The following is a 26802-nucleotide window of genomic DNA, read 5'->3' on the forward strand; positions in this document are numbered from 1 at the left end:
CCAAAAAGCTCAGGCAAATTCATTTAAGTCAACAAAATATATGAAATGGAAGTCCAAAATGTTCAGAAAGAGACAAATTAACAACAATTTAAAAAGACTTAAAGGGGAAAAAACGTAATGCCCATGCATTAAAAGTAGGCCTATCAGCTTAGAAATTGTGTCCTTTTGTCTATTTGTCTATTGTATATTTATTTTTCCTGACACAAATATACAAAATATGTTTTGCTTGCTTTTTAAAGCAGTAAGCTACATTATTAATACGCCAATAAAGTTTCATTGACACTGAATTATTAGTAGTTGTATTTTTGTTTTTTCTGACATTATGTAATGTTAATACTAACTTGAAGTGGGTTTTGATGGTATATATTGTGTATATATAAAAGGTTAAGGAGTTTAAATAGGCTCAGGGGCGGACTGGCCATCTGGATGTTCTGGAGAAGTGCAGTCTGCCTGGCTGCTTGATCAACAAAGAAAAAGTGTCAAACTAAGTGACATTGACGGCCGACAAAAGGGGGCGCTAATGCAATCTATTTTTGTTTATAAGAAACCGAAACTAACACGAAGTGGGCTCGTGCATGGCAAGCAAAAAACGTTGCGGTTGGAAGAGGCTAAAAGAAAGCAAAAAAAAAAGGAAAAAAAAAGCGAACAGATAGATTACATTTGCCCTCCTCTCTCATGTAGCATGTAGCCTATGAGCACTATAGTAAAATCCTAGGACACCCCTGGTCCTAACGTTCATTATCACTCAGCATTGTCTGGCAATTAATTCATAAAGAGACAGCAGCGATTTTTTTCTTTGTACATTTTGGGTTGTTTTTTTTTTTTATGTAGATTTCAAGAATTTTAGTTCATATGAAAGCCTAATACATTTATTTAAATCCCCTGCTGAAAAAACACAAAAACAAAACAAATATAGAAACCATTGTATAATTTGTAATGGTTTTACTGGTTATAATGAAAATGTTTTTGGTTTTAATGGAAACTGTAATAGTGCCTGTTGGTCTCTGCTGGTAATTGGTCACCTTCTCTTGGTGGCTTAAAAAAACCCCAAAACAAACAAACACTAAATCCTAATGTAATGCATCCCAAAACACACTAGGAACCATTACTTAATGGTTTTAATGGTTAAAAGTTCATGGTTTGTAATGTTTGTTATGGTATTTGTTGTGGAAATCATTAGAATTTCTGTGGTGGTTTCTGTTGTTTTTGTCAGCAGGGTCACCGTGGGTTTTGTGATGTTATTTGCGATAAATGCAACAGGATTGCTGTAATATTGTGAGAGAGTAGCGGCTGTTTGTAGTTGAAGTGGGCCTATTTAGGAGAAAATCCAGGGCTGTTTTTTACTCCCAGTCCGTCCCTGAATAGGCCTACACTTCAACAATTTACTTCTACTACTGTATGCATGTTGTGCAGAAACCATCCTAAATTTGATCTTACAATCATCTCTCAAATATGCATACGGGTGTGATTCATGAACGTACAGTACGCACCGAAAACACATGTACACATCTCTTTCAGATGTGAAATCTATGAATCGCAAATGTGAAACTTGCACGCACCTGAATGGTTTCAGCTCTCTGCTTGTAAACGACTCCTAGTTAATGTCATTAACATATAAAATATCACCAATCATTGTCCAAATCCTTTAATTTAGAACAGTGAGCTGCAAGAACATCTTACATTTCCAAAAACCTGCAGTACTCATTACGGTTACCTACTACAAATTTAAATTAAATGAATACATGTATTCATTTATTCATTCATATCTTATGTTTCAATTATGCATAATGGTCAAATAAATTGCATAAATGAAATTAGAGTGAGTCAGTGGCCCAACTGAGCCTCAATGCCCCTTTTGTCTCTTCCCTTTACAGTGTTTTATAAATGAGGCTAACCCACACTTTATAAATGAGGCCCCTGGTCTTTGTTCATCATATCTGCTCATTGGATTTAACTGCAAATTCCCCTACAATAGTGAATATGAAAACCGTCACTTCATATTAACTAGGCTCAATTGACTGCCTTGAAAACAGATGATAGCAGGTGGCTGCAGTCAGGGAGGGAGTAAAATAAAGACTTTTAGATTTAGACAAAATATCATATGATATCAGAATGAATGAATGAATAAATAAACAAACTGGAGTCAATGGATAGCAACTGTGCACGATTGTGTTAACTGGTACAGCGCTGCTGTTTTCTGGCGAATTTTCTTTTTCTTTCTTTCTTTCTTTCTTGCTTTCTTTCTTCTCAAAAAATTAAGAAAAAAATATTTTTTTAGTATAACAGTTAGAATCATACATCAGATATTTATCTGAATATTAAAAGAAGATCAAATAATAAGTTATAGCAAATCAAAACTATGCATATACCAGCCATGGCATAAATGCTGTTGTGTAGCCATTCATAAATAAAGAAAACATTAGCCACATTGCTGTCCTCATCATTTAGAACGAACACTACTATTTTGTCAGGCTATTTTATACATATAATACACTTCACATATAATAATAATAATAATAATAAAAAAAAAAAAAACACCCAAAGAGCAGTTACCTGAAGCTAACCAGAGTTTGTCTGGGCAAAGGCTGAGCAGAGCAGAGAGGTAAACTATGGACATAATCTGTTAACCAAATGTTAATCATGATTTAACATATTCCATGGTATTCCACAACTAAGGTATTGTTCTCATTGGTGTGCTGTCATTTGTTTATTCTCATGTTTGCTTGACTTTACTGTTGTTTCCATATTCTTGGCAGGTTGGCAGTTTTTAATGTTATGGCCTATCAGTTTACAGATCTTCTCAAGATATATGACTTATCATTTGGTGGCACCTCACATTTGTACACATTTGTAGTGCAAGACACTTAACACTTAGCCTACGTGTGTGTGTGTGTGTGCGTGCGTGCGTGTGTGTGTTTATAGTTGCAACTAGTGTAAAGAAAATGAAGCCTTAATTAGTAGATTATGGGAACATATGTATCAAAACTATTAAAACCTTTTTTGAAATATTGGGAGGATGGCAGTGTATCTGTCAAAATTACTCTGACAATACTAGTTTATATTTGAAAATGTCCATGGAAAGATTTTCCTTAGTTGTTAGTGAGTCTCATCCAGTGGCGGTTCTACATTGAATTACTCCCGGCGAGACCCCTCCGAGCGCCCAAACCCCCACTCCCATTCGAGAAAAAACATTTTAGGTTTTTGCTAAAAAATTTGCACAAACAGTTTTACTATAACAATATAAGTGTAAGAAAAGCTTATATTTCTCAATTGCACAAATCCTTCAACATGAACAACACAATTCTGTACAAAACAGTATAAGTTATCAGAACTTAAATAAATATACTCTATATACATAATAAACACTGTGTTTATTTGGCACTCGACAATCAACAGATTTCCCCAGCACTGTCACTCACGACCAGAAGTCAAGACTAAACCACAAAGTGAAAATAGCAGTATTCTTTAGTGATATGTTATTTACACAGTGCAGATAGCTTTAGATTCTATTTATTCTATGTTAAAATAAAATAAAAACATGGCGAAAAACATTATTAGAGAAAAACATTACTTATTGCAAAAATAGTGGTAATTATCTGCACTTCTGCATTGTAATACATTATAAAATAGTATGCAATAACTTATTGAGTGTAATTTTAAATTTTATTTCTAATTATTAAATGGATGCCACCTTATTGGGACAAAAGCCCTCTACACCTACCCTAACCCTACCCGATACTTTATGTTCAACTCTTTGATTATTTCCTTCATTTTTATTAAAAAATAAATGCTTTTCTGATGTGATGTGATTTGAAATTTAAAAAGCGAGAAAAAAAGTTCGCCAAAAGGCAGATTCGAACCCTTGTCGATCGTGTCAAAAGAAGTGTATTGCAAACTTTACCATCTGCACCACTGAATCTGACAACTAGTAACCGTCTTTTGCATATTTGACTATCCCAATCATACATTTGTGGGTGGAGTTAATGTAAATAGCCTCTGCCAGCAACATAGCTATTTGCACTTAAATAGACACTCCGATTTTTTTTTTTTTTTAATATTCCCAACAATTAAACAGTTGCCCACATGAAAAAAACACTTCCCGCGCCCCTGGGTGTGACTGACTTTAGCCCACTTGTCCCACTAATTTGGGAGAGGTGAACTGTCCCCCGCGGCCGCACCCCCCTCCCCTTTCCACTTCTCACACAGCTTCTGTGCTCGGTACCTTCTCAACAAGCAGGGGCGCCAATTCCCCGCACAGTTATATGATAGATAATATGATAGATAATAGAAAACCGCTTAGCGGCGCAGATGATTTTTTTTTTTCCAAGTGCTTGTGCCGCCCCCCACGTGTCATGAAAAAATGCCGCCCCGTTCGCCTGCGTTCGCCCATGCCTAAAACCGCCACTGGTCTTATCCCTCTCTAAAGATGTTTACATGGAGTAATAACTCTGTCCTGTCATGAGCCCGGTCTCATGAAAATACGTATAAACAGTACGCCAAATAAAAACGAAAACTCGTGGTATTGATACGCAATAATTTACTTTGGCGTGCATATAATACGCAGTTTTCGCGTGCAAGTGATACGAAATTTGTTGGCGTGCATATGATACGCATCTACATTGTAAAACCTAACAGTTAGGTTAACTCAAACCGTTTGAGGAAACTTATTGTCTTAAAATATTTAAGTTTTTTAAAACTAATCGTTATGAGTACTCTGAACTTATTTCAGTTGAGTTCACTAAAATAAGATATACATTGCAGTTAAGTAATTAAGTGATTAATTAAGTGCTGATTGAGTATTAGTGATGAACACCTGCTGTTAACAAACAGAATCACTGACAGAAAGAGAAACACAAGAACTACAACTGACTTTAGACACATGCTTAGATGAAATCAACTGAAATACAATACATTAAATCTCAAGATCTGATTAAACAACCCCACAAACAGCATCACCAGCTCCACTTATTAATAACCAGACTGACTTTATTTCTGTCAGACATCTACAGAAGATCTTATTGAGAATTAACTAAGGTTTAGATGTTGATTTATTGTTTCAACTGAAGTAACCATGTTAGAGATCAGTGTCTGCTTTAGTTGGGTTCTAGACCCTTGACTTCTGTGTTGGTAGTTCTGTTTCTTCTTTTTCTCTGGTTGTTGTAATCATGTGTTCTTCAAACATGTTTGTTATAACTCAAAAGCCCAGAGGATATGATCAGTAGTTGGTTGTTATATATTTATAATGACAATCATCTATTAGTGAGCTGATCTCATAGAGATTTAACATAGACTCAACGTGTCTAATTTCTGATTGAATGAACATATTGATTACAGTAAAGCGATTCTAAGAGCCACTGGTTCTGTGACCGTCAGTTAATATAAAGGACTTTACAAACAGTTTGTCCACAAAAAGTTTTAATCTATGGTAGCAATTAGACTCACACAGACATCAAGAACCAGCTTGTGAACCTCAACAATGGTGACCATTAAAAAAAAATAATGCAGCAATGCATGCTGGGAGCCATGGATGAGTTTTGTACTATGCTAGTACCCAGCATGCATTGCAAAATTATTATTATTATATTTTTTTAATGGTCACCATTGTTGAGGTTCACAAGCTGATTGTTGATGTCTGTGTGAGTCTAGTTGCTACCATAGATTAAAACTTTTTGTGGACAAACTGTTTAGAAAATCCTTTATATTAACTGACGGTCACAGAACCAGTGGCTCTTAGAATTGCTTTTACTATAATCAATACATTAATTTAATCAGAGGTTAGACACACAATGAGTTGTGTTTATTCTCAATGAGATCAGCTCACTAATAGATGATTGTCATTATAAATATATAACAACCAACTACTGATCACTTCCTCTGGGCTTTTGAGTTATAACAAACATGTTTGAAAAACACATGGTTACAACAACCAGAGAAAAAAAAAAAAACTATTAACACAGAAGTCAAGGGTCAAGAACCCAACTAAAGCAGACACTGATCTCTAACATGGTTACTTCAAATGAAACAATAAATCAACATCTAAACCTTAGTTAATTCTCAATAAGATCTTCTGTAGATGTCTGACAGAAATAAAGTCAGTCTGGTTATTAATAAGTGGAGCTGGTGATGCTGTTTGTGGGGTTGTTTAATCAGATCTTGAGATTTAATGTATTTTATTTCAGTTGATTTCATCTAAGCGTGTCTAAAGTCAGTTGTAGTTCTTGTGTTTCTCTTTCTGTCAGTGATTCTGTTTGTTAACAGCAGGTGTTCATCACTAATGCTCAATCAGCACTTAATTAATCACTTAATTACTTAACTGCAATGTATATCTTATTTTAGTGAACTCAACTGAAATAAGTTCAGAGTACTCATCACTATTAGTTTAAAAAAACTTAAATGTTTTAAGGCAATCAGTTTCCTCAAACTTTTGAGTTACCCTAACTTGTTGGGTTTTACAGTGTACCCCATAACCCTAATCCTACCCATCGAGTAGCATATACACGCCAAAGTCAAATTTTGCGTATCAATTATTTGGCGTACTATTTATACGCACTTTCATGAGATCGGGTTGTCCATGACCATTAGCGCATCTCTACGCACACCCATTTTCTAATGTGGATCAAGGCAAAACCAAGGCTGAGTATAACTGTCTGTGTTGAATGACCTATTACACCTGTTTTACCTACTGTCCCCAAAATCCATAAAGCTCACTGATACAACACAACACAAGCTTGTTGTTGCTGCCATCGGACCTCTTAAAATATCTCTCCTATAGGAGATACTATGGATTTTGTCGCTGCTATACATTACTGTTATTTTATTTTCATTGTTAAATAATGTGATCTTTATTTAATTGTATTATAATAATTATTAAACTTTGGCAAAGTGTGGCTGGAAGCAAAGTTTTCTCTATACTTTCCTCATACACCTCTAAAAAGAACGATGCTATATTTTTACTATATAACTTATGTTCTTCTAGGATATTTATTAGCTTTTATAATAAATTAATGGCTTGCTCTAGGCTCTATCTTTCAGCATAAAAGGATCTTCACAGAAATGTTAAATGTTAAATTGATTTATTTTATGTAAGGATTCAAGAAATTGCTCACGTGTTGTTGGAAAATCTAGAGATATAGAAATCCCTTTAACATTTTTGCAGTATTCTTTGGGTCTTCAGTAACATTACCATTGATCACTGAGTTTATGAATTCGGTTTTCAGATTTCTGTCCAATCTGAGGGAAAAACTTTGTTTACTCTCCTTTAATCCATTTCTGCTTGTCTAACTTGTGTTGTAAATTAACAAGTTCTGTCTATCTATCTATCTATCTATCCTTTTTATTGATTTATGTATGTGTGCATGTATGATTGATTTATAATTGAATGGTGGTGCAATAATGCCACATACTGCAACAATTTAATTTTGCTAGTCTTAGGGAACCTCCTATAGGAGAGAATGCATGGAGGATAACCTCACATATTTTGATTGACACAACGTAGCACCATTATTGTAGCAAAAATAACTGTTGCACCGAGTTTCTTCATTTTAGTTTATTTACAGCATTTTGCATGACAATACAAAATAAAAATAATTTGGGAATCATCCCAATATTTTTGAAAGAAGTCTATTCTTCTCACCAAAGCTAAATTTATTTGATCAATAATACAGTAAGATGTAAATACAGTAGCCACAATTTTCAGAAGCCATGACTCAAGTCTTCATTGTGCCGATCCTTCAGAAATCAACTCAGTTGTTATCAATTATCAATATAGCTTCTATTTTCAACAATGTTGTAAATGATTTCCACAAAAAATAATAAGCAGGGAAAACTATGATCCATTTTAACACAATCACAGACTTTTGTGCCATTCCTGGAAACAGTTTCTGTTCAACTGAAGACACAAGTGAACGTCACAAGCCTGGCATTTCCAAGGCGTTTGTTGCTTCTTTCCATACACAGCTTTGCAATGCACACAGATCCGGCGGCCGACCGTAGCAATTCTTCTGACGTCTGAAGTCAGCTGAGCTCCTGGAACAGGCACGTGATCTGTGCTAAACTGTTTTGGTGCTGCTTTCTGTGACAAGCCACAGAGCTCTGCAATAAGCTCTTCCATGAACTGATCGTGAGTCATGCTGCCAAGCAGCTCTTTGTGCAATATGAAAGCGTTGTTGGCGGCAATGTCCAAGAAGTGTAGGAAGATTTTTCTGTACCACTTCATGGTTTTGTGCTGTGCGGCGTAGTATTGCAACAGCTGATCGGACAGGTCAACACCCCCCATGTGCTGGTTGTATGCAGTCACAGGTGCAGGACATGGAAAAGACTTTGCCTTCCATGTATGCTGTGCTTTGAATTTCCTTTGCACGCTCTCCTGTATAGGCAGCATGGATGGTGGAACAAACAGACACCACTTGCGCGTCCATCCACTTCACACACACAAGAGGCCCGTCCCGAATCCACCTGATGGATCCTCCTGCAGTTTCTGCTCAGTGAATTAGCTGCAGTCTTGAAGTCCTTCCTCTGGTCTCTGTACGTCCCGCAAGCACCAAACTTCAGAGCAAACAAGTCTGTGAAGAGCTTTGGACTTGTGTAGAAATCATCCATGTACACATGGTACCCAGAGCCCAAAACTTTACGGTCCAGGAGAGACATCACAGCATCATACGAAAGCCCACGGTCTGTGGGAAAGCTATTCTTGCCCGTGTAGACAGAGAAGTCCACAGTATATCCATTTGATGAGTCTGAAAGGATGAAAAACTTGAACTTTGTCAGCTTGGCTTTCATGCACGGTGTCACTTCTCTCTTTGCTCTGCATGCCACCAATCTTTCATTCACAGCTAAATTTCTTCTAGGATGATAGAAGGCTTTGCATGCAAGACGGATCGTGTTCATGAGGGGTTTGATCCTGAACAGACGGTCATGTTGGGCTGTGCCCTCTTTCTGTCGTTTTCCTCGTCTGCGTCTGGGTGACTCATGTGTACATTCCATGAAATGGTGCGATATCTGTCCCTTGACATAACTGTGGCGGAAAAGGCAGAGAGAAAAGGCTGTCCTCCGCCAGTAGTCAGCGATGGAGCTCATCTTCACCGCGGCCATGTAGAAAACGAGTCCGATGTAGCGGTAAAGCTCATCAACACTGACATCGGTCCACTTGTACTTGCGGCCCTTTGCAGCTGCCCTGGCGGCCTGAGCATTTGTGTTCTGGCACAGGTTATCCACGGCGCTGTCTGTGAAAAACAGTTTGAAAAGACTCATGGGAGAGTTCGCGTCAGCAGTAGACAACTGCGGTCCAGGTTCCCGAGCAGGCAGGAATCTCAGAGTCTGTGGAGCCCCGTCAACATCAGTCTCTGCTTTCCATGAAAGAGTCCTGGCTCTCTTTGCAGCAGGCATCTGCTCACGGTCATTATCACATCTGAGAATAAAAAAAAAAAAAGAAAAAAAAGAAAAAGTGAACATGGTGACAACAGGATCATTAAAAGAAGGAATTTTTCAAACGTGTATACTTCACATTAAGCATTTATATAAATGTATATATGACAGTATACAAGCAAAATACAAAATGAAACCGTAAAATGGCTGGTAAATTTGCACTTTATAGTTAAGATACTCAACGGAGTTGAAAAGTGAAAGAAACAGTAAGCATTGATTGTCCAAGGTAATGCGGTGCATGCATAAGTGATGGGCAATTAATGGATATATAGGCCTATAGAAACGTGCTTTATGTCTGTTGATGGGGCATCAGCATCCACATATAAATCACTTTCAAAACATTTGCACCTAAGCAGATATTTACAAACACATTTAGGTTCTGCTGAAGAGGCAGTCAACACGAATCAAAAGTTAACCAAAGCTAAAAGTTAACCAAAACCTTTGGGATAGTCTAAACATTAATTTCATCGTATGTTTCATTACAGAACGTGCACATGGTTAAAACGTTTTATAAGACAGTTCGATATAATGAAGAAAAAAGAGGCAATGCATTTCAATCCTATGGCTAACTAACTGATTTCAGTCTGGCAATAGGTCTGAAACAGCTTTAGGATCATGCCCTAACTAATAATAAGGAATATGCGACTCTAGTAACTAATCGAAGTTAGAATAAATGACTTACTCATTAGAAACTGTGTCCTCCGCAGCATCAAAGCGCTCCTCGAAATGCAGGAGTTCATCGTCAAAGTCTTCCTCTTCTTCTGAAGAAAAGGTACATTCTTCTTCGCTGTCTGTGGTCACCTGGAGAGCTTCCTCGTGTGTCATCGTGATTAAAAAGTCAATAAAGCTGAAATTTGCTGCCAGTTTTATAGTGCTGAAAAGGGGCGTTAACCATGGCTGCATCAGAGCATTACCATATGAATAGCTAGTGCTTTTCGGAAGGCTGCAGGCAGATCAGCGTTACAACATTACAACAGAAAGAAAACTAAAATAATGGTTTTAAGGAGACCTGTCCTTAACCCTGTAAGGCCCACTGTTGTAATATTACAACGTCAGTTTTAGCTCCACTAAAATAAACATGTACTTGTTTTTTTAGCCTTTAAAATCACATTTACACTACTACACTGTAAAAAAAAAGTTGAGCCAACTTAAAATTTTAAGGCAACCAGCTTCAGCAGATTTTTGAGTTTGCTCAACTTATTTTTGTGGGAGATTCTAATTTTTTTTTGTTGTATGAACTTCAAATGACAAGTTGATAAAACTCAAAAATCTGCTGAAGCTGGTTGCCTTAAAATTTTAAGTTGGCTCAACTTTTTTTTCCTTTTTTTTTTACAGTGTAGTAGGTCCTATTGCTCTGTTTACCTGGCCATAAACTTACACGACCTGCACAATTGCTTCATGGGACTTCACCTTTTTTATTGGACTGGATAAATCAACATGTAAGCAAGTATAATATTTATGTGAGTAGTAGATCACGCAGATTTTAACTTAACTGGTTCTGTTTTCTTTTCTGGGCTTAACTTGTTTGCTTAAATGTGTGCTTGATGCATGAGGGCCAGGTGATAATGTTCTGGAATGTGGGGGTTATATATGCTGTTATCATGATAAGAAGAGCACAATAAGCTATCAGTCTGTATTGTTTGAAATCGGTGGAATGTGTGAATTCTGTGAAATGTATGATTTCTGCAAAATTGGTGAATTCTTTAAAATGTTTAAGTACACTGTAAAAAAAAATCTGTTAAATTTACGGAAAAATACCGGCAGCTGTGGTTGCCAGAATTTTACCGTGAAAAAGACGGTAGCAACATTTTAGGATTTACAGAACTGTTTAAATTTACAGTGAAAAACCGTATCTCATTAACGGATACAATGTTAATACACAAACCTTTCAGTTAAGACATTTTATTTGCAAAAACCGACTACGCTTAAATTATCCAACTGCCATTTGTTTATAAACTAATATTTATAATGTTTATGCAATGTGAGCATAAGAGTATTGAGAACTACTTTGTTTAAATCCATGAAGAAAATCTTACTGATTTATGCAAAGTCACCAATTCAGCTCAAAACTCTTGCAAATAACAGCAACACACATACATGCGTGATTAAAACTAACAAAGAGATTATCTTTATATCAGTAGCTACACAGTTATTGCCTTTAAATAAAGCAGCATGCAGCATAACATCAGTGTCTCTCTGTCCGTCCTTGACTTAAACACAGGCTCTACTCTCCAGCACAATGGTGACCCACAAAACACAACAGGAAGTTGACTGTTAGGTTTTACAGTATTTTGCTGTTTATTTTCTTGATTTTACGGTGAAATACCGGCAGCTGTGGTTGCCAGTAATCTACTGTTTTTTACAGTTTGTTCCGTAAATTAAATTTACGGTATATTTCTGTTAAAATTACGTTCCACAGAATGTTTTGTCATCTCACAAATTTAACCCCTTTAATCCCACAGCAAAATCCTCAGTTATAAAGAGCACTTCTATGTGTCCACACTACAGAGTGTTGAAGTAACACTGAAGCAGTGATGAATTAATGAGAGAATTAAGTGACTAATTAAATTAGGATTGAGCTTTATTGATGAACACCTGCTGTTAACAAGTAGAATCATTGAAGGAACGAGAAACAAGAGCAGAGAAACAAAACTTACAGCTAAAGCCAAGATGAAATCAACTGAAATAAAACACATGAAATCTCTCAATATTTCAGAAGAGGGTGATTAAACAACTCCACAAACAGCATCTTATTACTAACCACTTTTACTTTATTTATGTCATATGTACAAAAGCTCTTATTGAGATTTTAGTTGTTGTACTTTCATTTGAAGTCACCATATTGGCGATCAGTGGGTGCTTTAGTTGGGCTCTTGACTCGTGACTCTTTAACATTGGTTTTGTTTGGTTGCTTTTAATTAGCTGTGTTTATTAAGCACAGTTTTTAAAGCAAAAGCGCCAAATTAATCTATCATCATCAGAGACTGATGTTTGTGATGTCAAAACCGTCATGATCTAGTTTAATTCACTGGTTATCCCATGTTAAGTCTCTTATTAAACATGTGATATGTTAATTGCACCATTAACTACTACAGTAATCAAATGTTGTGAAACAGTTCTAACCAGAATATGCACAAATAAATGTATTGAACTACGGCAGAAATTAAACACACACAGACATCAACAATCAGCGTATGAATCTCAAAATTGGTGACAATCAAAAACGATATTAAAAATTTAAATAAACGGTTCAACTCTGAACATCACAAAACAGTCTACTGAAAAGTAACAACAAAAACAACACCAAAATAAAAGCAAATAAAGAAAATATTAAGAACATTCAGCTGCATAATTTATTCATGCTGCAGTGCATTCTGGGAGTTTTGTACTGGCACCCAGCATGCTTTGCAGCATGAATTGTTTTTTTTTTAATTATTAATAGTCACCATTGTTGAGGTTCATGTGCTGATTCCTGATGTCTGTGTTTTTCTAAATGATGCTGTAACTCTGAAGGTTTTGTGCATAAAAGTTTTTTAAATTCTTTCATAATGGTTTGTCAGCTTAACTTGTGGAGTAATATTATTACCATAGCCAATATGAAATTAATTACAAATCACCCACATTGTTTGACACTAACTGAGATCAGCGATCCAGGTCATTAGAAGATGATCACCAGTTTTAAGTTTTAACCAAAACTACAAACACTCTTGGCTTTTCTTGTCATAACTAATGTGTTTACAAACGCAGTCATAACAGCCAAAGAAAAACTAACCTCAAAGAGTCAAGGGTCAAGAGCATAACAAAAGCAACCACTGATCGCCAAAATGGTGAGATAAAACAAAACATTTGAAATAAAATATAAACCTCTGTTAATTCGTAGATATATGACAGAAATGAAGTCAAACTGGTTAGTAATAAGTGGAGCTGCTGTTTGTGGAGTTGTTTAATCATCCTCTGCTGTTTTATTTCAGTTGATTTCATTTAAGGCTGTGGCTGTATGTCAGTTGTAGTTTTGTTTCTTGTTCTTTCCTTCAGTGATTGTGTTTGTTAACAGCAGGTGTTCATCAGTGTCTGAATTCACTCATATGTTCTCAATCACTCTGTCTAGTGGACTATATAGTGAAGTAATGTAGGACTAGTGAATGAGGGTGTAGGGAGTGGTTTCAGACACAGTCTATGAGTGTCGACTCTGAGGCTACTTTCTCGAAAACAAAGGTTAGATCTATTACAGTTATTCACTGTATATAGTAAGGAAACTTACTCTTAATCATTTAACAGGTTATTACTGTGGTATTTTACAGTTTTTACTGTTAAAATCACAATCATTTTTACAGTGTATGATTGGGTTTAACTTGAATCAAGATTATTTAACCAATCTCTTTTTTTTTCTCCATTTCAGAAAGCTACTAGAGAGGTAAGGTCATAATTTTATAATGTATATGATGCCATTGATGACAAGAAAAACTTTGAAATGGACTCTGATACAAATGATAAAAAGTAATATAAAGATACCTGTGAACTGGACAAGGAAAATGACTACCCGTTTTTGTTGGCCCATCTGATGATTATGTGCCAACAAAACCAGGACATTCAAGAACATACACGGAACATACCATGCGCCGAAACAGGTATAGCTGTCTGAAAAAGGATTTTATCTGCCTCAACATTAATTTCTCTGATGAGGATATCACTAATGATGCAGTCTCCCATCATACACCAACTGGAATACTTCTCAAGGTTTGTGTCAGAAGATATGATCAAGGCTCTGACATCTAACACCAATGAGTACAGTTTTCAAAAGAAAGGAGCATTTATAAAATCATTATGCGACAATGGGAATTGAACATGGCTATGACTAGAGCTAGACATTGTAAATACCAGTAAATAGTTCTGATTTAACATTTTTATAATAAAAATAATATTCATGAAAATGACTTGTTTGATTATTATTATTGTGTGATTATTTGTGTATGGATATGTAGGCTCCTGTCATGGCTACACAAGAATACCCTGAAAAGGAACCCTTAGATCATCTTTAGATTTGTTCAAACAGTTAGTAAAATCACTGAAATTCTGCTACCCCAAAAGCCCGACGTTGATATATTACATTTCACTATAAACGTACTAAAATATAAAAACGTTAAAGCTAATTTAATATTAATTTATGCATTAGAGGCCTCCCACAACATATAAATGGTGAAATAATTTTTTCACAGTTTTTTTATTTTTTTATTTTTTTCTCTAAATTTGGGTCTTACAGAGTTTAGTAAACATGCCTTTTGTAAACAATTACATAAATCTTCCTAAATTTTGTATCATTCTACCCTTTGCAAGCCGTCATGGAGTGTTTTCTTCAAGCTTTTCTTAACTCTAAAAGGGGCAAGATATCAGGATCCTATTAGGAGGCAAGTAATACAAATCCGTGACTTTTATTTTATGTGTATATCCCCCTGGATACCCCATCTCTTTGTGCTGGAAATTAAAAATCACTCACAGAATTACTAGAAGCAACAGACATAATCAAAATATAAACATTTGTTATTAAGCAAGAACACCCATGGACAAAATATAAGACAAACTGAATTTATTTGGGTGAATAAACCAATATTACACACGTTAACTCGTTTAATATGCATTTTAGAAAAAAAAAAAAAAAAACGTAACATTTGTAACATTTAAAAGTAGCATTTTAATTTAAGTGTATTCAACAGTTTTCTGTAATCACTTTTCGAAATAGCGCTAATTCTCGTGCCGGTGTGTCGAATTAAACTAAATTCAGTATTATAACGAATAAAATCGACCTCTGCCGATACATCTGACTGACATCTCCTCCTTTTATCTCACGTTGCCTATAATATAATTTACTGCACATTAAATACTTTATAAATAAAATGAAATGTATACAAACCTTTATTTCGCCGAAGAAGTGCACCAAATCAGAGGCGCTGCTCTTTCTTGTAGAGGGCGCATAAAGCCCGCGATCTGACTGTAACTCAGCAGCTGACTGTAGCTCAGCAGCAGCAGCCCCCCATCTGAGAAAAAAAAAAATTGTACGTTTTTTGCTAAAAATTTTGCACAAACACAAAGTGAAAATAGCAGTATTCTTTAGTGATATGTTATTTACACAGTGCAAATAGCTTTAGATTCTATTTATTCTATGTTAAAATAAAATAAAAACATGGCGAAAAACATTACTTATTGCAAAAATAGTGGTAATTATGTGCACTTCTGCATTGCAATACATTATAAAATAGTATGCAATAACTTATTGAGTGTAATTTTTTAATTTTATTTCTAATTATTAAATGGATGCCACCTTATTGGGACAAAAGCCTACCCGATACTTTATGTTCAACTTTTTGATTATTTCCTTCATTTTTATTAAAAAATAAATGCTTTTCTGATGTGATTTGAAATTTAAAAAGGGAGAAAAAAAGTTCGCCAAAAGGCAGATTCGAATCCCGGTAGATCGTGTCAAAACAAGTGTAACGCAAACTTTACCATCTGCGCCACTGAATCTGAGAACTAGTAATATTTGTGCATATAACTCGATATATTGCGTTTGAATCCCTTGTTTCGTTTGTGTATTGGAGCAGGAGAGCAGGCATTAACGATGTGATGGACATCGCTGATTCTACTTGGCAGATCTCGGAGACATCTAGTAAATACTGACATTTTGGGCGACGCGAATGAAAACCGGAAACTGATATCCCGACTTCTGGCGATAGCGGAAGTTCGTCGCTACGCTTGTGCACAGAGCCTATTGTTTTTTGCATATTTGACTATCTCAATCATACGTTTGTGGGTGGAGTTAATGTAAATAGCCTCTGCCAGCAACATAGCTATTTGCACTTAAATAGACACTCCGATTTTTTTTATTTTTATATTCCCAACAATTAAACAGTTGCCCACAGAAAAAAAACAGGGGGTGCTGCAACACCCTCAGCACCCCCACTTCCCGCGCCCCTGGGTGTGACTGACTTTAGCCCTCCTTGTCCGCTCCATTTGAGAGAGGTGAACTGTCCCCCGCGGCCGCGCCCCCCTCCCCTTTCCACTTCTCACACAGCTTCTGTGCTCGGTACCTTCTCAACAAGCAGGGGCGCCAGTTTGCCAATTCTCCACACAGTTATATGATAGATAATATGATAGATAATAGAAAACCGCTTAGCAGCGCAGATGATTTTATTTTTATTTTTTTCCAAGTGCTTGTGCCGCCCCCCACGTGTCATGAAAAAATGCCGCCCCGGGCGGCTGCCCGGTTCGCCCATGCCTAAAACCGCCACTGCTTAAGTGTCAGTTTTTTTTCCGAAATTGAGATGTATACATAATTTGAAAGCTGAATACATAAGTTTTCCATTGATGTATGGTTTGTTAGGATCGGACAATATTTGGCCGAGATACAACTATTTGAAAATCTGGAATCTGAGGGTGCAAAATAATCAAAATATAGAGAAAATCACCTTTAAAGTTGTCCAAATGAATTCTTAGCAATGCATATTACTAATCAAAAACGACGTTTTGATATATTTACAGTAGTAAATTTACAAAATATCTTCATGGAATATGAACTGGAAAATTTTGACCCATACAGTGTATTTTTGGCTATTGCTACAAATATACCCCAGCGACTTAAGACTGGTTTTGTTGTCCAGGGTCACATATGAACAGTTTGGTTACAAAATGCTATAAATCCATTTTGATTAATTTGAGTAAAAATGTGTTTTCTTTACCAAGAAAGTGGCGAGATGAAAACACATAGCATCTTTAGACTGTACTCATGATTAATTCAAATTTAAAATACTACGATTTACCTGTAATTGTGTTGAAAAATAAATGCATGAAATGCAAACTAGTTTAAGGAAACAGAACCTTTCACACTTCCGCCAGGTATGAGTCATAATCCTTATTATTCTTTTATCATTATTCTTTTGTTTTTATTCAGCCATTATCAGCCTTTATACTGGCGATAAAACGTTTACCAAGCCACATCACTTCAATCCCAGTATACATTTACCCAACTATTACCAAAAGTATTTCTACATAAATACAACAAAACATTTTCTTGCGACCTTACATGAAGTATTATGACAAAATGCATTATGAAGAAGAATTGGATCTGTTCGGCAGCTGCATTAGAGCTAACATTAGCATCATGCTGCATAAGACTATTTATGAGGTTAATAGTACACTTTTACTCAGAACTCACCTCAAACTACCATCGAGTGTTTGTAATAACTTCCTTTTGTGATCACATGTGGAATTTGGTCGTTTACTGTTGTTAAAATATTAACAGGTGAGTGAACGGAAGTTCATAGACCGGATTCGTGACAGAAGCATTATTATGTGTCTTACAATAATGTGATTTTCAAGATCTTTAATGTGGCGTGACAGTTCGCTGTATTTATGTGAATAAATGCATTAAATTATTGTGAAAATTCCACCACGTACTCCGCAAAAACGTCTGTGGTGTCCAAACATTCATTCCTCACATAGCCTGTTTAATTAAACAGCAATATAACGTTCTAAAGGTTGAAGTGGACTCAAATTTGTTAACATACCTTATATTGTTGTCTTTTCTGCTGCAAACTTTAAGTGACTATTCACAAAAACTGTTTTATTCATGGTGTACTGTAAATGAGGACATACTATTTAACGTCTTCCATTCATTATTTGTAGTGCACCAGCTAACCAGTAATCACAACAATGTTGTGCTTTGTTGCTTTTACACACAGCTCAGCTTTCAAATTCGGTCAGTTTTATAACGAAATACAAATTCTAAATGTGTTTTTGCTCTTTATTTCAATAGCAAGATATAAAAGTGAAGGAACATCATAAGGCATGAAAAAAAAAAGTTTAGCCTAATTTATAATGATAATAATGTATCGTCGTTTGTTATTGTAATCGGAAAGGTGATTGACTCACATGCCGCTTGACAAACACATTATTGCAATATAGCCTACATATTGTTTGTATTTCGTTATAAAACTGACAGATTTTGAAAACTGAGATTTGGAATATCTCCCGGTGCTCCCAATCCGGGCCATTTGCATGAGCAAAAGGCTAGAATAGCCTATCTCAAAATATTATAACTATAGGCTAATCTTTATTCTTAAAACATTTCGATTTTAATCTCGAAACATTTCGACTTTATTCTCGAAATATTACGACTTTAATCTCGTAATTTTACATTTATTTAAATTGTTTAATGTGGCACTAAAACGCCGTGGTATATTCCAGACTAATAATTAAAAATAATATTCTGATGATACATAATAAATTACACAATTAATGATGAAAGTTAAATTGAAAGCAATATGACAGAAAATTACATGAATCAGCACACTGTAAAACCTAACAGTTAGGGTAACTCAAACCGATTGCCTTAAAAACCTGACAAGTTAGGTTAACTCAAACCGTTTGAGGAAACGTATTGTCTTAAAATATTTAAGTTTTTTAAAACTAATAGTTATGAGTACCCTGAACTTATTTCAGTTGAGTTCACTAAATAAGATATATGCCCAACAAGTCACGGTAACTCAAACCGTTTGAGTAAACCGATTGCCTTAAAAACCCAAGTTAGGATAACTCAAACCATTTGATGAAACTTATTGTCTTAAAACTTTTAAGTTTTTTAATCTAACAATTATGAGTGCTCTGAACTTATTTCAGTTGAGTTCAGTAAAATAAGATATGCATTGCAATTAAGTAATTAAGTGATTAATTAAGTGCTGATTGAGTATTAGTGATGAACACCTGCTGTTAACAAACAGAATCACTGACAGAAAGAGAAACACAAGAACAACAACTGACTTTAGACACATGCTTAGATGAAATCAACTGAAATAAAATACATTAAATCTCAAGATCTGATTAAACAACCCCACAAACAGCATCACCAGCTCCACTTATTAATAACCAGACTGACTTTATTTCTGTCAGACATCTACAGAAGATCTTATTGAGAATTAACTAAGGTTTAGATGTTGATTTATTGTTTCAACTGAAGTAACCATGTTAGAGATCAGTGTCTGCTTTAGTTGGGTTCTTGACCCTTGACTTCTGTGTTGGTAGTTCTGTTTCTTCTTTTTTTCTGGCTGTTGTAATCATGTGTTCTTCAAACATGTTTGTTATAACTCAAAAGCCCAGAGGATATGATCAGTAGTTGGTTGTTATATATTTATAATGACAATCATCTATTAGTGAGCTGATCTCATAGAGATTTAACATAGATTCATCGTGTCTAAATTCTGATTGAATGAACGTAGTGATCATAGTAAAAGTGTTTCTAAGAGCCACTGGTTATGTCACGGTCAGTTAATATAAAGGACTTTACAAACAGTTTGTCCACAAAAAGTTTTAATCTATGGCAGCAACTAGACTCACACAGACATCAAGAACCAGCTTGTGAACCTCAACAATGGTGACCATTAAAAAAAAAATTTAAAAAAAATAATGCAGCAATGCATGCTGGGAGCCATGGATGAGTTTTGTACTATGCTAGTACCCAGCTGCATTGCAAAATTATTATTATTATATTTTTCTAATGGTCACCATTGTTGAGGTTCACAAGCTGATTGTTGATGTTTGTGTGAGTCTAGTTGCTACCATAGATTAAAACTTTTTGTGGACAAACTGTTTAGAAAATTCTTTATATTAACTGACGGTCACAGAACCAGTGGCTCTTAATTTAATCAGAGGTTAGACACACAATGAGTTGTGTTTATTCTCAATGAGATCAGCTCACTAATAGATGATTGTCATTATAAATATATAACAACCAACTACTGATCACTTCCTCTGGGATTTTGAGTTATAACAAACATGTTCAAAGAACACATAGTTACAACAAGTCAAGTCACCTTTATTTATATAGCGCTTTTACAATACAGATTGTGTCAAAGCACTTAACAGTATCAAATTGGAGGATAGAGTGTCAGTAATGTATAATGATAAGATTAAACACTCAATTTTCAGTTAAAGGCATTTCATTATTGAATTCAGAGATGTCATTGTCTAGCTCAGTTTAGTTTAAATAGTATCTGTGCAATCAGATCGGCGATAATCGCTAGAAATGAAGTATCCCCAACTGAGCAAGCCAGAGGCGACAGCGGCAAGGAACCAAAACTCCCTCCGAGACAGAATGGAGAAAAAAAAAACCTTGGGAGAAACCAGGCTCAGTCGGGGGGCCAGTTCTCCTCTGACCAGACGAAACCAACAGTTCAAAAGTTTATATTTCTATTTTAATTGTGTTGCAATTTCTAACAATAGTAGTATTATGTAGTTAGGTATTTTATTATATTTTAGTTATTTTGTTATTTTTGGTTGATATATCTGGGGATATATCTCTGGGGGTCATCTGGGTGTCCTTGTCTCCGCTGACGATCAGGGCTGTAGACATCATCTCTTGGTGCTGATCCACCATCTGATCGGATACGGACTGAGAAACAGACTAGGAAAGAAACAGACAAATATTAGCGTAGATGCCATTCAACTTACGATGTAACGAGTACATCGTGTGTTATGGGGAGTGTTCCCGGTTCCGGTTGATCTAATTAATGCAGCCTAACAATCCTTTAACGGATTTGAATAATAGAAGCGTGTTAATATTAATGTGTTATGTGTAAGCCAGGCTAAAGAGATGGGTCTTTAGTCTAGATTTAAACTGACAGAGTGTGTCTGCCTCCCGAACAGTGTTAGGTAGACTGTTCCAGAGTTTGGGTGCTAAATAGGAATAGGATCTGCCGCCCGCAGTCGATTTTGAAATTCTAGGTATTATCAAACGGCCGGAGTTTTGAGAACGCATTGGACGTGGAGGACTATAATGCGATAAGAGCTCGCTCAAGTACTGAGGAGCTAAACCATTCAGGGCTTTATAAATAATTAACAAGATTTTAAAATCTATCCGATGCTTGATAGGGAGCCAGTGCAGTGTTGACAGAACCGGGCTAATATGGTCATATTTCCTGGTTCTAGTAAGGACTCTAGCTGCTGCATTTTGGACTAACTGTAGTTTGTTGATCAAGCTTGCAGAACAACCACCCAATAAAGCATTACAATAGTCTAACCTTGAGGTCATAAACGCATGAATTAACATTTCTGCATTTGACGTTGAGAGCATTGGTCGCAATTTAGATATGCTTTTGGGATGAAAAAATGCAGTTTTACAGATGCTAGAAACATGGCTTTCAAATGACAGATTGCTATCAAACAGCACACCTAGGTTCCTGACTGATGAAGAAGAATTGACAGAGCAGCCGTCAAGTGTTAGATAATGTTCTAGGTTATTACATGTGGGGTTTTTAGGTCCGATAATTAACACCTCTGTTTTTTCAGAATTTAGCAGTAAAAAATTACTCGTCATCCAGTTTTTTATATCGACTATGCATTCCGTTCGTTTCTCAATTTGGTGTGTTTCACCGGGCCGCGAAGAAATATAGAGCTGAGTATCATCAGCATAACAGTGAAAGCTAACACCATGTCTCCTGATAATATCTCCCAAGGGTAACATATAGCGCGTGAAAAGTAATGGCCCTAGTACTGAGCCTTGAGGTACTCCATACTGCACTTGTGATCGATATGATACCTCTTCATTCACTGCTACGAACTGATGGCAGTCAGATAAGTACGATTTGAACCATGCTAAGGCACTTCCACTAATGCCAACAAAGTTTTGTAGTCTATTCAAAAGAATGTTGTGGTCGATAGTGTCGAACGCAGCGCTAAGATCCAGTAGAACTAATAAAGAGATACAACCACGATCAGATGATAGAAGCAGTTCATTTGTAACTCTAATTAGAGCAGTCTCAGTACTATGATACGATCTAAATCCTGACTGGAATTCCTCACAGATATCATTTTTCTCTAGGAAGGAATATAATTGTGAGGATACTACCTTTTCTAGTATCTTTGACAGAAAAGGGAGATTTGAGATCGGTCTGTAATTAACTAGATCTTTGGGGTCAAGTTGTGGTTTTTTTAATGAGAGGCTTAATTAACAGCCAATTTGAAGGTTTTGGGGACATATCCTAATGACAATGATGAATTAATAATAGCCAAAAGAGGATCTATGACTTCTGGAAGCAGCTCTTTTAGTAGTTTAGATGGAATCGGGTCTAACATACATGTTGTTGGTTTAGATGATTTAACAAGTTTATACAATTCTTCCTCTCCCACAGTAGAGAATGAGTGGAATTGTTCCTCAGGGGATCTATAGTGCGCTATCTGATGCGATACTGTAGCAGACGGCTGCAGGGATACAATTTTATCTCTGATAGTATCAATCTTGGAAGTGAAGTAGTTCATAAAGTCATTACTGCTATGCTCTTGGGAAATGCCAACACCTGTTGATGCTTGATTTTTCGTTAATTTAGTTACTGTATTGAATAAATACCGGGGGTTATGTTTGTTTTCTTCTAGAACAGATGAAAAGTAATCAGATCTAGCAGTTTTTAATGTTTTTCTGAAGGATAGGGTACTTTCCCGCCAAGCTAAACGAAATACCTCTAATTTAGTTTTCCTCCAGCTGCGCTCCATTTTCCGGGCTGCTCTCTTTAGGGCGCGAGTGTGCTCATTATACCACGGTGTTGGACTCTTATCCTTAATCTTCCTTAAGCGTAAAGGAGCAACCGCATCTAAAGTGCTAGAAAAGAGAGAGTCCATAGTTCCTGTTACATCATCAAGTTGTTCTGAGCTTTTGGATATGCTGAGGAACTGAGATAAGTCAGGAAGATTATTTATAAAGCAGTCTTTTGTGGTAGAGGTAATGGTTCTACCATATTTGTAACAAGAAGTTGGCTTTACAGCTTTAGCTATATGGAATATACAGGAGACTAGATAATGATCTGAGATATCATCGCTCTGCTGCAAAATTTCAACACCACTGACATCAATTCCATGTGACAATATTAAATCTAGAGTATGATTTCGACAATGAGTAGGTCCTGACACGTGTTGTTTAACACCAATTGAGTTTAGAATGTCTATAAATGCTGATCATGGATATTAAAACAGCCAGAGAAAAAGAAGAAACAGAACTACTAACACAGAAGTCAAGGGCCAAGAGCCCAACTAAATCAGACACTGATCTCTAACATGGTTACTTCAGTTGAAACAATAAATCAACATCTAAACCTTAGTTAATTCTCAATAAGATCTTCTGTAGATGTCTGACAGAAATAAAGTCAGTCTGGTTATTAATAAGTGGAGCTGGTGATGCTGTTTGTGGGGTTGTTTAATCAGATCTTGAGATTTAATGTATTTTATTTCAGTTGATTTCATCTAAGCATGTGTCTAAAGTCAGTTGTAGTTCTTGTGTTTCTCTTTCTGTCAGTGATTCTGTTTGTTAACAGCAGGTGTTCATCACTAATGCTCAATCAGCACTTAATGAATCACTTAATTATTTAACTGCAATGTATATCTTATTTTAGTGAACTCAACTGAAATAAGTTCAGAGTACTCATCACTATTAGTTTAAAAAAACTTAAATGTTTTAAGGCAATCAGTTTCCTCAAACTTTTGAGTTACCCTAACTTGTTGGGTTTTACAGTGCAGGGTAACGTTCTACCTCTGTCATCTTATATGTAACATAAAAAAAAATATATATATATATTTATTTATTTATTTATTTATACTGTATTACACAAGAACCTTGCATCACCATTATTTTAGTTTGAATATGTTTTGTAAAGGTGTTATTAGTTTTTCATCACTGTAAAACAGGTGCATTCTAATACAACATATTTTTCAAACAGATCAATAGATTTTAATATAGATAGATTTCATACTCACCAAGACTCTTCAGTGGCTGTTTGCATAAACTACTTCGACTAGTCTTTAAAGTTATCTCTCTTGTTTTCTTCTTCTTCTTCAAGACTGGTCATAACTTTTTAAATTCAGTAAGAAAAGGTAGATTAGTATAATTTGAATCTGAAAAATAAATTCACTCTTAAGAGACAGCCTTAACATCGCGACTGTATTCAAGCAACTGACCCAATGTTGGTTTATGCTTCCTTCTCATTTTAAACAGAAACATTTAACATGCATGCGTATTAGTTCTCACAACATTCCAGGGAAGTACCACTTTGCAAACCACAAACTATCACATGAGTTATTGTCAGTGTGAACACAGACAACCTTTTTTTTTCCTGATCTACATACGAGACTGGAAATTTGTAAAATGTGTATTATATTGTAATTATCTGACCGCCATTAATTTGTAGCAGTGAACAAAGAGGTATCATACCGATGTGCAGTATGGAGTACCTCAAGCCTCAGTACTAGGACCGTTACTTTTCACGCTTTATATGTTACCCTTGGGAGATATTATTAGGAAACATGGTGTTAGCTTTCACTGTTATGATGATGATACTCAACTCTATATTTCTTCGAGGCCCAGGGGAAATATACCAATTTGCAAAACTAACGGAATGCATAGTCAATATAATGAGAATGGAATAGCAATTGAATTCAATTTTACAATGCAGTGCCCATGTTAAACATTTTTCACATTCACATTATACATTTTATAGTACGAATAACAATGAATAACTGTATCACAGAATACATGGGTCATTAATCGGTTGTCCAGATTTGGATTAAATTCTCCACACTCCACTGGGTCCGGACCATGACCTCATAGCTGGCTATGGGCCTGGTGGACAACATTTAGATTCAATTTAGATGTTCTTGGAAGTAGTAACTTACTCTTCCATTAAAACATTTGCAATTTGTTTGTAAAAGGTTAGTTGAGTTTTATTGCATTACACCGTTGTGACCAGCGGGTTTGAAATCCTGTAATGTTTGTTTTCTTCTTTACGCCATTCCAGCATCTATGGCTATATCCATACACAATCAAGAATCAAGTTAGAATCTTCAATGTTTGTAATTTTTTTTGTCAATCACACTCAAAAAAATGATTCTGTCTTAATTGACATTTTATGTAATTCAATTGCATAACAATTTTCCATCCATTTAGATTACATAGTTTTAACATAAACAAATCAATAAACTTAATGTGATTCATACCCATCAGTCATACGTGAATGAAACAGGTAAGATTTATGTAATAGTTCACAGCAAAGTCCCCACACTGCTCAGTGTTCATGTGTTTCCACACTACAGAGTGTTCAAGTAGAATTGAAGCAGTGTTGGAGTTAAGAAGATAATTATGTGATGATTGACCATTAATGATGAACAGCTGCTGTTATCAAGAAGAATCACCGAAGGAAAGAGAAACACAAGAACTACAACTGACTTCAGCCACAGCCAAAGATGAAATCAACTGAAATAAAAGAAGACATTAAATGTCTCAAGATCTTAATTCAAGATTAAACAACTCCACAAACAGCATCAGATTGACTTTATTTCTGTCAGACTTCTAGAGAAGCTCTTATTGAGAATTAACAGAGGTTTAGATGCTTTGTTGTTTTGTTTGAAATCACCATCAAAGAGACCAGTGTTACCTTTTGTTGGGTTCTTGACCCTTGATATTTTGATGTTAATATAATGTTGGTTGCTTCAGCTGTGTGTTCATATAGGACACGCTTAGCTTTGTCAACAGAGCCAAGTGAAAAAGAGTTGTGGCCAAATAATCCACTTAGTTTCAAGTCCAATATCTGATTATATGCATGTTGCACTGCTTTAGATTTTTTTGAAGCTTCAGATTTTACAGTATCGTCAATATCAGATAATTTTAATAGTTTACAAATCATATTGTGTACAAAAAGTTTTCATCTGTTGCAATCTAAAGACCACAGACATCAAGAATCAGTGTACGAATCTCAACAATGGTGACAGTCAACAAAATATTCAGATAAAACTCTGAACATCACAAAACAAGCTACTAAAAATCACAACTAAAACAGCAAACGTAAAATAAAATAGTAAGAATAAAAGAAAATAATCAGACAATTCAGCTGCATTGTTTATTCATGCTGCAATGCATGCTGGGATACATGGGAGAGTCTTGCACTATGCTGGTACCCAGCATGCATTGCAACATGAAGCAGTTTGTTGACTGTCACCATTGTTGAGAATCATATGCTGATTCTTGATGTCTTTGGTCTTTGTATTTTTGCAGATGAAAACTTTTTGCGCACAAAGTGATTTGTAAATTATTCAAATGATCTTTTTCTATACTGCTAGATCTGAAGCGATACAACATTATATTCATGAAATGAGTTCAGTGGAACATTTGCCCACAACTCATTTTTTTTAAATATTTTTTTCTTGGTCTCGCTGGTTAAGCTAAGTGTGTCTTATACAAACACACAATTAAAGCAACCAGTATAATATTAACACCAAAATGTCAAGGGTCAAGAGCCAAACAAAAGGAAACACTGGTCTCTTTGATGGTGATTTCAAACAAAACAATAAAGCATC

The 26802-nt window shown here is 35.6% G+C and overlaps 1 protein-coding gene across 1 annotated transcript; it reads right to left on the bottom strand.

The window, feature by feature from the left end:
• Window positions 1-7846: 7846 nt before the first annotated feature.
• Window positions 7847-10248, bottom strand: LOC131534143 (piggyBac transposable element-derived protein 4-like). Its single transcript, XM_058766815.1, has 3 exons — window positions 10106-10248; window positions 8455-9406; window positions 7847-8365 (listed from the first exon to the last, which is right to left on the bottom strand). Exons 1-3 carry the CDS (start codon window positions 10246-10248, stop codon window positions 7847-7849), a joined length of 1614 nt encoding a protein of 537 aa, XP_058622798.1.
• Window positions 10249-26802: the final 16554 nt, after the last annotated feature.

The sequence above is a fragment of the Onychostoma macrolepis genome, chromosome 25 (genome assembly GCF_012432095.1).
Source record: "Onychostoma macrolepis isolate SWU-2019 chromosome 25, ASM1243209v1, whole genome shotgun sequence".
In the NCBI taxonomy this organism is placed as follows: Eukaryota; Metazoa; Chordata; class Actinopteri; order Cypriniformes; family Cyprinidae; genus Onychostoma; species Onychostoma macrolepis.

What these genes read in the sequence shown, in the direction of transcription:
- LOC131534143 (XM_058766815.1), bottom strand. Translation starts at nt 10,248, where the DNA reads ATGACACACGAGGAAGCTCTCCAGGTGACCACAGACAGCGAAGAAGAA. An exon ending in GAGGACACAGTTTCTAATGA is followed by an intron (nt 9,407 to 10,105) that starts GTAAGTCATTTA and finishes TTTTATTCTCAG; the next exon opens with ATGTGATAATGACCGTGAGC. An exon ending in ACTGCAGGAGGATCCATCAG is followed by an intron (nt 8,366 to 8,454) that starts GTGGATTCGGGA and finishes CTGCCTATACAG; the next exon opens with GAGAGCGTGCAAAGGAAATT.